General features: G+C 31.3%; 2 protein-coding genes across 2 annotated transcripts; one reads left to right on the top strand and one right to left on the bottom strand.

Annotated features, from left to right (window-relative positions):
• The first annotated feature begins 550 nt into the window (after positions 1-550).
• On the top strand, positions 551-2,362 carry LOC143145412 (uncharacterized). The gene is made up of 2 exons (XM_076308760.1): positions 551-832; positions 1,299-2,362. Exons 1-2 carry the CDS (start codon positions 689-691, stop codon positions 1,491-1,493), a joined length of 339 nt encoding a protein of 112 aa, XP_076164875.1. The 5' UTR covers positions 551-688; the 3' UTR covers positions 1,494-2,362.
• A 1,857-nt stretch (positions 2,363-4,219) lies between these two features.
• On the bottom strand, positions 4,220-12,287 carry Htk (AT-rich interaction domain hat-trick). Its single transcript, XM_076308759.1, has 7 exons — positions 12,073-12,287; positions 10,874-11,310; positions 10,546-10,791; positions 10,074-10,278; positions 5,537-9,995; positions 5,326-5,466; positions 4,220-5,189 (listed from the first exon to the last, which is right to left on the bottom strand). The coding sequence occupies exons 1-7, from the start codon at positions 12,076-12,078 to the stop codon at positions 5,146-5,148; spliced, it is 5,538 nt and encodes a 1,845-aa protein (XP_076164874.1). The 5' UTR covers positions 12,079-12,287; the 3' UTR covers positions 4,220-5,145.
• Positions 12,288-12,462: the final 175 nt, after the last annotated feature.

Genomic DNA, 12,462 nt, shown 5'->3' with positions numbered 1-12,462 from the left:
TAGAAATCATTTACATAAACCTAATGATTAAAATTGATTAAAAATTACAATGTATTATTAATTGTTATTAATAAGGCTGAAATATTAACTAACAAATAGTATATTGTATAAAAATAGGTAATTAATTTTTTTGATGATAAGAAAACCTTATTAAAATTCATTAAATTGTGGAATTTAGATCGTAACGTTAGAGATTTAATATAATATAAAAATGATATTTGTTTTATAGTATATTTTATTTTGTTTGTATAAATTAAGTATAGCCAACGAATTGAAAACAGATTTCTTTCTGTGGAACAAATACTTTTGATGAATTGGAAAAATAGATCTGTAATAATCTTTTTAAAAGTACAACTACAATCTCTTAGGTTTTTGATACAATTCTTAATTGTTAAAATATTATATCAACTTTTAAATGAAAATATGATAACATGAATATTAATAATGTTCTTTAATGAAAATATTAACATTATTTCAATATGTACGGTCCTGATGAAAGTAGTAGAACCCAGTGCTTGTAGCGCCAGTTGTCCAGAACTATGATAAACAAACTTAATCTTGAAGGAAGCACATCTTGTGAGATTTCATAGAAGAGTAACTTACGTATGAAGTTATTGACGCATGTGACGGATCACAGGGTGTCGATAAGTGCCATATCAAAAAGAATATACATAAGCAAACAATCAAAATGGGTAGCACGGATAAAGCCATGATCACGGGATTTATTTGCAGGCTTTGTAGTAAGATGAACCGTTTCGTGATCCACATATATGGTGAAGAGGGTGAAAGAATGAAACTTGCCGAAAAAATAAATGCCTATCTTCCAATTACGGTAAAATCATTACCCATTTTTAAACATTTAAAAATTTCCCTTGTTGATATAATTTTTTATTAAATTTTCATGTGTTGCATTAGATATTATATACAACTTGTTAAAGTTTCATCTTATTTAAATTACATTCGTTGATTCTTTCTTTTATATTTTATATTTATAGCTGAAAATTGTGACGTATCATTCAACAGTAGTAATTGTATAACAGTAAAATATCACACGACAGTGATTTCATTATGCACATGTAAAATATTGTATTAAAATCATTACATTATTTTAAAAAAAATTAACTATTGAAGTGTTGGTACTTTGAATTCATTAACCAAATAAAGTTGTCAAGTCTTCTTCTAAAGAAATTCTATTTAGAAAATGTAAATATTATTTTATATTATATGATAGAGATAATATTAATAAATATATTTACATTTAGTTTGGATACATAAAATTTTATCCTTTTGTCATACAGGTAAATATGAATGATCCATTACCAAAAACGGCATGTCTACATTGTATTGAACGACTAGAAGCTCATCATGAATTAATGGAGCAATTTATGTTTGCTAAACGAAGGTTAACTACTGAGAATAAGTCATCGACAGTAGCGTCATCATCTGCACAAACTGTTGATACTGCACCAGCATCTAGCACACCCCCGTGTTGACATATAGAATTGAAAGCAGACTTTCTCGCTCAATACTATTAAACATTTTCTGTATCTAACTTGTCTCGTTACTTTAGTAATTTATTACTAGAAAAACATAAAACTGTTGAACAAAAAAACAGATATAAAGCAAATCAATTTATTTGGGAATTTATAAAACTATCAGATTAATTTACTTGTCTTGAATATTTATGAATATTTTTAATTTACATAATTTGCCACAAATTGTTTAATTTTTGTATTAATTGTCTTAATCAATTATTATTGACATGATAATCCTACAAAATTTATACATTTCTTCTTCATATAACATAATGAAGTATTCATAGAAAATAATGAAATGTCACCTATTTTTTTCTTGCCTGGTAAAGAGCGATAATGAAATGAAATATATTTATATAAATAATGCTTCAGACATAAATACATTTGGGCATACGCAATAACGTTAAAATAATTGAATTTATATTTTATGCATTCTGTATTATTTCCATTAGAAAATATTTTAGACATTTTTTAACGGTCCTTGATACTATTGTACCTTCAACACATCCATGTTATTGGTGTACAAAGATAAATAAAGTAGATAGGTGTATTCAAGTAATTTCATAGACTATTAGATAATATCACATGAAGTAATCGAATGTAGAAACAAAAAAAAAGCTTTAGTTAACAAAGTTTTTACTAGCACTATGTATCATATACACAAGATTGCCAATATTATTGTACATTATATTATTCATATTCTATTCATAATTCAATATCAAAGTTAAAATACCATAACATCACATGTATATGATACAAAGTATGATAACAAGAATATTTGCATAATTGTATTGTATTAACATATATTATTGTGCAAAGTTTAACAAAATTTTAATGTTCACTTTTAAATTGCAATATAATAAATATTTTATAAAATTTGTAAACATAAAATTTTAATTAATTGCTATACTTTACACTTTATTGTCATATTTAAAACCTAAAATCTTAACTATGACACAAGGGTAAATGACTACTATAATTTGTTAAGATAAGATTTATTTCTTAACAATATTTCCTAACACAATTAAACATTATGTGGAACAATATTACTGATTGGCGACACATTGTGCTTACTATATGTATGTATTATCTCACATGTAATTCATGATTTACAGAGAAAAAATTTGTTTATAGAAGGCAAGGATGGGTTCGTCACTCAAACATTATTTTTATACATTTTTAGAGATTTTAATATTATCCATGAAGTATTACTTTCTTTGTTTTGCGTTTTTAAATATGCTATGAATTATCACTTAAGTAAAGATATAAATTTGTTGTATCTGTGACTAAATATACATACAAAATGTCTATGCATAGAACCAATATTGTAAAATCTACTGCTAACATCAGTATCATAATGCTTTTTCATTGATATACTATTTAAATGTAGTGCGCAGACAAGAATAAAACAATGATAAATGATAATGATATAACAGACTTGTGTATATTCAATACCTGCTTAGAACAGGTATATTTATTTTGTTTAGTCTGCAAGAGAATAAAAGTCATTTTACCTAAAACTATGTACTGGAACTTGTATATACAATTAATAATATTGCAACACTATTATGAAGAAGAATGTAATCTATGTTTTGACCATTTTGAAAAGTGTAACTAAAATATTGCAAAACATGTAACACTTCAGTAAAATTTTATAAAACAAAACTGTTTTATAATATAACAAGAACTAGAATCCTATTATTGACTATATCCTATTATCTATTATCTTGCACCTTGTCAAACTTTTTTTGTACTTAACTGCTCATAAACACCTATTACTCTCATTAATTTTGGAGATGAAAATTGCTAAAATAAAATACTTTTATATATTTTCGTTGTAACTTTACTACATTGTGTTAGAAAAAATTAAGTACAAACAAAATTATAACATAAAAATTATTGTTTAATTATTTCAACTTTCATGGAATTTAATAGTTTGTTTTTTGTTTACTATTTCATCAAATTCATCAAATTCATAAATCTTACAATGAGTGTCGACACACATCCTATGAACTTCTTAAGACAAATGTACAGCATGTTTTACTGCAAGACTTCTGAAACCATTATACAATAATATGCGCAGCAATATCCATGTGCGATAAACAACTACAGAAATCTGATTTATGAGTGCCTTAATATACACACACACACACAGTGTAAAATATGTACAAAGATTTGTGGAGCCCAACTCCTAATTTTCTTTTCTCTTTCCTGCAATCAGTGTGTGACCATGTTGTTTAATATCTTAAAGCACGTTCACGACTGATCTTTTATAAAAAATATATAATATATATCTATATAAAATTTCATTCTCTTTTCAGCCAACATGTCTTCGTACAAATTTAGTTCCATTTAGGGTATTTGATTTCAATTTCTGCAACTTGTTCCTTAAATTTAACTTTTTTGTTTTCTTTTTATTTATTAATACCTGGGGCACTTTGACACCCAAATACAAATATAAATGCATCTTTGACCAATTACCATATATGATGACGAACGTCTAATACCTATTGTATGATTAAAGCACAATGGCAGCAATTTTTCAGATATAATGCAAAAGGCTATAAACTGATGAATTCTGTTGAGCTGCATTCATGACAATTGCATAGTCAAGAAACCGATTCTATGCATTTTGTCAGGAAATTTATTTTCAATTACGAGTGTGATTGTTAATTACAATAAACTTTAGTGTTTCGTATTTTAGAACAACTATAATACGATATTTTATTCATGTAAATTATGTACATAAATTAAAGTTATTCCTTTTTTAGAAGTTAAAAATTGTGCTATATCTCACATGCGCTGTCAATGTACAATCATTCGTTCATTTCGCAAATTGTTAACGTACAAACGAACATTGCCTTTAATATGATAATTTTCTTATTACTTTAAAGTCCACATCAAATTGTAACGTTTTATTTAAATAAAAAATTTAAATCGTAAGGACACTACGATACTATTTACGTACATACGTATATTGCAAACCACTATTCATTACTAATTCTAATATATACAAAATTTTCTATCCTAGGAAATACATGATGGTTGTTGCACTCGCGTGTGTAATGATGTCTTTATTTTATCGTCCTGAAAACAGCTCAACCGCCAACGGTGCTACAAGCTATGATCGAAACGGAAATGATAGACGGCTTAGACAATTATTTGTTCCCAAGATGTCTTTATAATAACATACTATCGGTAACGTTTTTCTCAGCCTTTTCTTAAAAAAGAAGAATGAACGATGAAATGATCATCAAGTTCGATAATTTGTACTTTGCATCTGAGCAGGTGAAATGACAAATTGAGGATAAAAATTTTTAACAGTCATATTACGTTCTTGACAAAACAATATACAACACAAAGCATATATGAATATATATTTTCATTCTGATAAATGTTCCTCCTTTATACTAAATCTTATATCTATATCTACAATTTATATTAGTGGGGGAAAAGTTACCTAAGCGATGTTAGGTAGGTAAAAATTGTCATGAAGTCTGCTGTGATTGCAGGGTGTCCATATAATGATACTATTCTATTATCTCCCAGTATTGTATAAAATTTTTCTTTAGCGCAGATTAAGTGAAATAGGATGTTTCAAGACAGCTCATCACGAACAGGCCTGTTGCATTTCTGCTTTAGCTGCCTTTATAGCTAAAAGCAAATTGGATTACTTCAATTGGATACTTTAATAAATAAAATTAATTTTATATAAAAATGCCTAGTCATTAATAAATTTTATGATTTTGTGATATAAGTTTTCATTATATATAACTCATGAAATAATTACCTTCCCGTTCTCTTCTCCTTAATTTTTTTCTGCGTCTTTCAATAGCGGCGAGTTCAACTTTTACAGCATTGTACGTTTTACGCAATTCAGCTAATTTTTGTTGTAATACAGCTATCCTTTGACTTCCATCCAATTCGGGATCTGTAATATAAAAATATCAAATCTGCTTCTATAAAGAATATAACGAAATAAAAAAAAGTGTAAGTTTTACCTAATTCCACATAAAAATTATATTTCGTAGGCCGTGGTGATCTTGATGAGTAATTACTAAGATCAGCAACGGTAGTAGCAATATTCGTATGATTTACAGGTGTCGAGTTAACTCCACATAAATTGGAACCTTCACTTGTATCATCGCTGTCGCTACCAGCGCCATGTCTACCATGTCTACCACTATGCCTTCCTGTTTTTTTAGAAGTATTCTTATCGCATTCTGAATGTTTTCTACTTCTTTTACGTTTTTTAGGAGATTGTGCTTCTTCAACAGATCGTTTCGCTGGTGGTTTCAACATTCTATCTGCTGAGTTTCCTTCAACATTTGGTAATGTATCATCTTCACTGAATCCAGGACCTTTACCACCACTATCATTGTCTGCTTCAGAACTATCACGATTAAGTTTCATATTATCCTCAGAAGTTGGCGATGAACCACCTGTTCTTTCTTCTCTAGGAGACCCAGAAATATTGGAAATACTAGAGTCTGGTGTAGTTGGTGGAGTATTATCCATTACAGGTGCTGCTTCATTGCTTTCTCGTCTTTGTGCAGGCATTAGTGCAGGTAAATGTTGATGATGTGATTGTTGCCTAACACCACCTAGAGTAGGATTTTGTTGCATTGGTAAAGAAACTGGAACAGATGTTTCTACAGTCTTTGGCAGTGCCATACTCAAAGTAACCACAGTACTACTGGTTGTACTTTGGCCTGAAGTAGGTGCACTTGCAAAAGGCATTTCCATGAGTACTATACTACTTTCTGATGTTTCAACTTTTGGAGGAGAACAAGATGGACCAGCATTTATTTGTTCAATACTTTCAGAAATGGGTGCTGGCGAACCTGGTATTTCTTCTTCACATAGCAAGGAATTAATTGCTTCTCCTTCTTCATCCGCTTTTACAATAGGTATGCTTTCAGTTTTACATTCAGTAACACACTCTTGTTGTTGGTGCTTTAAATGCTGCATAGACTTTTGTGTTTGTAATTTTGAATACCTCTCCTGTGAATCTTGAAGTTTATCCAATTCTGCTCTTAATTTAACATCAAAATTTGATGGTGTTTTTACATCTTGTGGTTCTCCATTATCAATTACAAGCCTCTGCTCAGAATCACTACTGTCTGCAGAATCTAGTATATCTTGATTAACTATCTTTTTACGTTTGTCTTTTTCCTTCTCTTTAAAATCATGTTCTTTAAATTCATCTTCTAATTTTTTAGATTCCTCATTTTCCATGTGTTTCCATTCTTCTTCTTCACTTTCCTGTATATTTTTATGTTCTGTTTTTGTTTCAACAAATTTCTTCAATTCAACTTCCTTTTTTAGTTTAAGTTGTTGAAGTTCTTCCTCTTTTTGCTTAATTACCACGCGCATTATTTCCCTACACTGCTCTTCATTATTTATAATAATTTCTTCCTCTTCCCGCTTTTTATTCTCAATTTCTATCTTAGGCCCATTTTGATCTTCTTTATTCTTTTGTACAACTATAGTGTCTAACTTTTTAGGAATTTCTTTTAAAGGTTTCCATACAACATCAGAAATTTCATCATCTTTTTTAGTATCTTTTGTTTTATTGCGAAAAGCCATTGCAGCTGAAAGTTTTTCTTCTATTGTAGATGTAGCTGGCAGTCGAGTACTAATTGGTGCTGGAACTGCTACAACTGGAGATAAGACTGGTGTAATGTCTAATAATTTTGTATCAAGTGATTTTAATTCTGGAGATTGTCTATGTAACGGAGACAGTTTAACGTTTTGTTTTTGATCCATTGGCATTTCAGATTTGTTTGAAACTGTTGATAAGTCTTCCCTTACAGATTCAGTTTGTGGATTTGAATCCTCTTTATTTGATTCTAATGAATCATTCATGTCACTGGCAGGAAACATTTCTTGCTGATAAGTAAATAGGTTTTCTTGTTCTGCTTCTGAAACTTCAGCCTCTGATATTATCAAGCGATCTTCCGAATCATCATGAGTACCATCATCATCCCCAGGTAAATCACTAAATAAAAGATCTATGCCGTTAGTTATCTTACCAGTTTCTTCAATAATAGGTGGTGGTTTTACTTGATTAAACGATGGTGGCTCACAAAGTTTATCAAATGCTTCTTCATAGGTCGTTGATGATGTAGATTGTAATGATTTATGAGTAGACTGATTTTCTGTAATATCATCAATTCTTTTACTAAATAATTTCTTTGCTTTCTTTCGTGAATCGTTATCTATTTCTGGCTTAACTTCTTTTATAACTGGTGACACAATCATTTTTTGTTTCTTTTTAGGACTTTTTGGTTCTTCTTCAAAGACTCTCTTTTTCAATTTATCTTTTTCTCCACTGGTGTCTCGTTTATTTCGTACTTCAAATTCAAACGGCTCTGGTTCTTTAAATTCATAAATATCTTCCGTATTTTCTACTGTTTTAGACTCAGAAGTTGTTTCTAATTTTGATGGTTCCAAATTTTTCTCCAATTTTGGTGAAACTAAAGCAATGTTTTCTTTTTCTTCTAGTTTTATTTCATCTTCTGGATCGGGTTCAACTCGGACAAGTTCTAATTTCACAGCTTTATCAAAACCTTTTAATTCGGATCGTATTTGATTTAAATCGAAATCCCGACCTTTAGGTTGTTCTTCGTCACTATCTGGTTCAGATTTTATACCTTGAGATTTACCAATTGCTCTTCTTAAACGTCTACCTCTACGTGGTTCCTCCAAATTATCTTTATCTTCTTCACCCTCACTAGTTTCATCAGGTTTTATTCTATCTTCTGCTCTACATTTTGCTTCTCTACGCTTTCTGTCATCAGTACCCTTAGATTTGGTTCTTGCTTGTTCTGGTTCTGTGGTATCAGAATCATATGCCTCACTATCTTCAGTTTCTGATGCAACTGATATATCTGTATGTCCAGACATTCTTCTAGTGCGCCTCCGATGTTCAATACCAGATACATCAGTATTTCTTGTTGTTCGTGTCTGTCTATTATTTGCTGGTGTAGCTGGACTTTTAGTTCTAGAACTGGAACTTGTAACAGACAGTGGAGTTGTAGATCTAGCTGGTTGGGACGTTTCCTTATCTTTTTCCTCTTTCTTTACTTCCTTTATTGATGTCGAAGGAGCAACTGTTGTTGTTGGAGCTACACTTTGTGCTCGTCGACGGCTTTGAGATGTACTTGAACTCGTGTTAGAAACAATTTTCGACGATTTGTTTACATTATTAGATAAATTCGTACTGGGAGTTTGGGGTCGTGAAGTAGCTTTAATGCGTTTCACTCTACCTTGAGCTTGTGTAAAATTCTGTGCTATTCTTGAAGCTTTAATCCATTCATCGTACCTTGTATTCCATCCAGTATAATGAACAAGATACAATGGTCCTGTGCCATCCTTTTCCTTGTCAATAACTTTTGCTTCATAAGTTACTTTAGATTCATGAGTAGGTCCATAATATACTTTTAGTCTATCACCTAATTCTACAGGACCTTTGTAGCAAGGTGCAGACTCTGCTAATTGTTCATCAGAACGTGATTTCTCTGCTTCATATTCTTTTCGCTTCCTTCCTCTTCTTTTTAATTCCTCATCTGTTAAACGTCTTTGTTTAGTTAAAACTTTTCTTTCTGATTCTCTAGATGGAGTTCGTGTTTCTCTAATTTCAGAAGATGTTTTACTTTTTACAGTGTCATCTTTAGATTTAGATCTTGTTTTAGTAGCTTCTTCCTCTTTCATTTTATCATCCCTTTTTTCCTGCTTCTTAGGCTCATTTTTCTTCTTATCAATAACTTTCCTTTTTGGATCTTCTTTACTTTTAGACTTACCCCTATTTTGTAGTGCTAAAGACGTTGAAATTTTTTGAGATTTTTCACTGCTAGATGATTCTGCTTCACCTTCTATATTCACATCACTTTCCTGTCCACTACCGCTTTCTTCAAAATCATCCTTTTTCTTAATTTTTACAATTTCTTCTTCTTTTACCAATTCCTTTTTAACTTCTTTTTTCTCTTTTTTTTCATCTTCCATCACTTTTTTATCGTCTTCTTCCTTTTCGTTTTTAACGACCGATACTTGCGGTGGCACAGGTGTATTTCTGTCTTTATCTCTAATCAGACTTCTACCAGGACGTTGTTTACGTATAGCACCCCTTGGATGGTTTACCATAGTACAACCTAATTTTCTATAAAAATCTTCAAAGGAGTGTAAGAATTTCTTATAAGCCTGTTTAACCAAATTGTGCGTAGAAGGTGAATTTTGCATAGTAAAACTCAAACGACGCGTTATTAATTTCCATTGATTTTGATTTGTGACACGATTATAACCACCCAATTTATAAACAGCTCGAAATAACCTATACAAATCTATGTCCTCGGATCCAATCATTGGACAATTATTAATAGGTGTTCCACGATCATCCATGAATTTGTATAGTTGTGCCACAAAATGATCTTTTTCTTCGCGTGGTTCATCATCTGAACTCTGCAAATCAGCAATAATATAAATTATTATATAGTAAATTGAATTTATTTATAATGAAGTTCACAAAGAAAATCTTACATCTGAATCAAGTTCTCCATCAGAATCACTGTTTCCACTTGATACAGAATGTCCAAAAAGAGAATCCCTATCCCAATGGGGAGGCAACTCATTCTTCTCTAAAAATAGCAATGCCTTCTCTACTGCAACCTTCAATGTGCTATTCTCAACTTTGTTGACAAGTTCTTTCGTGAATTCAGTTGCTTCTTTCTTCGGAACTGTATAACTAAATGCGCAAAAAAAAAGTAGTGATATAATAAAAAAATAATTAAATAAATAATAGTATAAAAGGCAACTTTTTATACATACTTATTTAACTTGTGATTTTATATGTAAAACATATTGTGTTTTAACAAAATTAATAAAATTCTAGCTATCTTAGGTTAATATTTTTTCATTTCTAATACTATACCTAATACTACAATTAATATAGATATCTACTAAATATTAATAAGTATTTGTTAGTTAACTGTTAAACTCAATGTAAACTTACTATCGCGCATCCTTAAATGATCGCACAAGATAATCATCTCTCACTCGAATTCTCACAGTGTCTTGAGCAGTCGGTGCAACCACTAATCCAGGGAACCAATTATCTTTTTTCTTTTTATCTCCAAGTTCCACACATACAACCCGTCCAATTTCAGGTTCTGTCTCCATTCCTTCTTTTCCCACCCCACTAGAACCTGAGTCACGAGTTCCTCGTGGAGGGCTATCTTCATCATCACTACTTTCATCTCTACAATACCAATTATTGTTGCAATTAACAACTCAAATTATTTTATGGTACTACACTGAATATAAGATTTCACAATACTCACTGTGCTTGTCTAGATCGCCGCCCTCTTCTACCTCCAATTACTGGATTCCCAAAATGTTCTGGATGTGTCAAAGGAAGTTGATCCAATGTTTCACTCTCTGCAAAATGCCGTCCACTCTTTAAACAAAGCGCAGTTCTCCTTAATGTTGTAATATCTCCATCATCAAATACAACAGTATATTGACTACAATCTTGTATTTTAGTGATTGTAGCTTCCACAAATTCTTTTCGATCTCCATGTCTGGCTTCGACAGATGCACCTACTCTTAAAGTTCCTTTTATCTGATCATCGGCAACAGTTGCAGTACCTAAACCTTGTTTATAAGTCACTCTGCATTTTACTGATCGTACCACTTTCCGAATTTTTGCTTCGCAGAAGGCACCCTTGTATTTAGCACTAACCTCCGTACCCACTGATAGGTACGGTGGATCGTCTCCCTGTAACAAAAAAATATATATAGAATATATGTAGCTTTTGTTACAAAATTTTTCTTTATGACATACTTCCATGTTATCATTATATACCCATTTCTTCTTCACAAGAAGAAATATGTACAAAAGAAAATTGTAATGTTCTCTTATATATGTTCACAATATTAACAATAACACAATATTAATAAAGCTTTAGGACATTATTATGTCTTTTTGTTTTATCTCTTAATGTTTTATTTCAATCTGACACATTATTATTTGACTTTGCACTGGAAATGTATTGGATTTTGTGTCAACTGATATTATCGAAAAAAAACACGGATAATGAAGCATCACAAAGGCCATAAAAATGCCAGCTGCCTTGCTTTGATGAACTATTGTTTATGTAGGCGGTCATGCCTCGCAGGTACAGAAGATTAATTCCGAATCGAAGTATCCTACGATAAACAAGGACGTTCGTACGAAAGTATTTCGTTGAAATAAAACTCATACTTTGACATCTTAACCACGTTTTCAAAACGGAGTCCACTACGTTCATGACAGCCTGTCGAATTCTCAGACATCAGGTAATAGATGTAACCTCGAAGGTACTTTAGGTGAAACATTCGTCCGAAGAAAATAACCTGCGAAAGCGTTGTAACTACATAACAAAAGCACGGATTTTACTTTCTCGATGCACACGACAGAGAGAGAAAAAAAAGATAACTCAAGTATACAATCTTTGCGCACTTGTTTCTACGTCAACTTTTCTCCCGCCTGTTTCCTTACCAGCATCTTCTAGCGCTCCACGATCCCCATATAAATAATCTTAAGACACTGGCACGTGCGAAACATTAAAATCGAGTTTGTATTATTTCGTCAAAAGTAATAACACAAGAAAGATCACGTAGGCACAGAAGTTGACCCCCTTCGCGAAACCAACACTTCACGGCCCGAATGCGTACAAGCTCCTGTTCCCTGCCCATTTCCACCCCGACGCAACTTGTCAGCTAGCCACTCGACTCCTATTGGACGATGTCTTTGCACTCTCTGAAAACAACCGAGCAAAGATACGAAATTAAAAATATTACCCTATTGTTGAATTATCGATGATTTTGACAAACATATAATTATATAAATGAAATACGATTTTTCAATACGATTTAGAAATAAATAAAT

Source organism: Ptiloglossa arizonensis, chromosome 4 (genome assembly GCF_051014685.1).
Source record: "Ptiloglossa arizonensis isolate GNS036 chromosome 4, iyPtiAriz1_principal, whole genome shotgun sequence".
In the NCBI taxonomy this organism is placed as follows: domain Eukaryota; kingdom Metazoa; phylum Arthropoda; class Insecta; order Hymenoptera; family Colletidae; genus Ptiloglossa; species Ptiloglossa arizonensis.
This window is presented reverse-complemented; position numbering and strand designations above follow the sequence as displayed.

What these genes read in the sequence shown, in the direction of transcription:
- Htk (XM_076308759.1), bottom strand. An exon ending in TAATTTTTATGTGGAATTAG is followed by an intron (nt 5,467 to 5,536) that starts GTAAAACTTACA and finishes TTTATATTACAG; the next exon opens with ATCCCGAATTGGATGGAAGT. An exon ending in AAGGAGAAGAGAACGGGAAG is followed by an intron (nt 5,190 to 5,325) that starts GTAATTATTTCA and finishes ATTTGCTTTTAG; the next exon opens with CTATAAAGGCAGCTAAAGCA.
- LOC143145412 (XM_076308760.1), top strand. Translation starts at nt 689, where the DNA reads ATGGGTAGCACGGATAAAGCCATGATCACGGGATTTATTTGCAGGCTT. An exon ending in ATGCCTATCTTCCAATTACG is followed by an intron (nt 833 to 1,298) that starts GTAAAATCATTA and finishes TTTGTCATACAG; the next exon opens with GTAAATATGAATGATCCATT.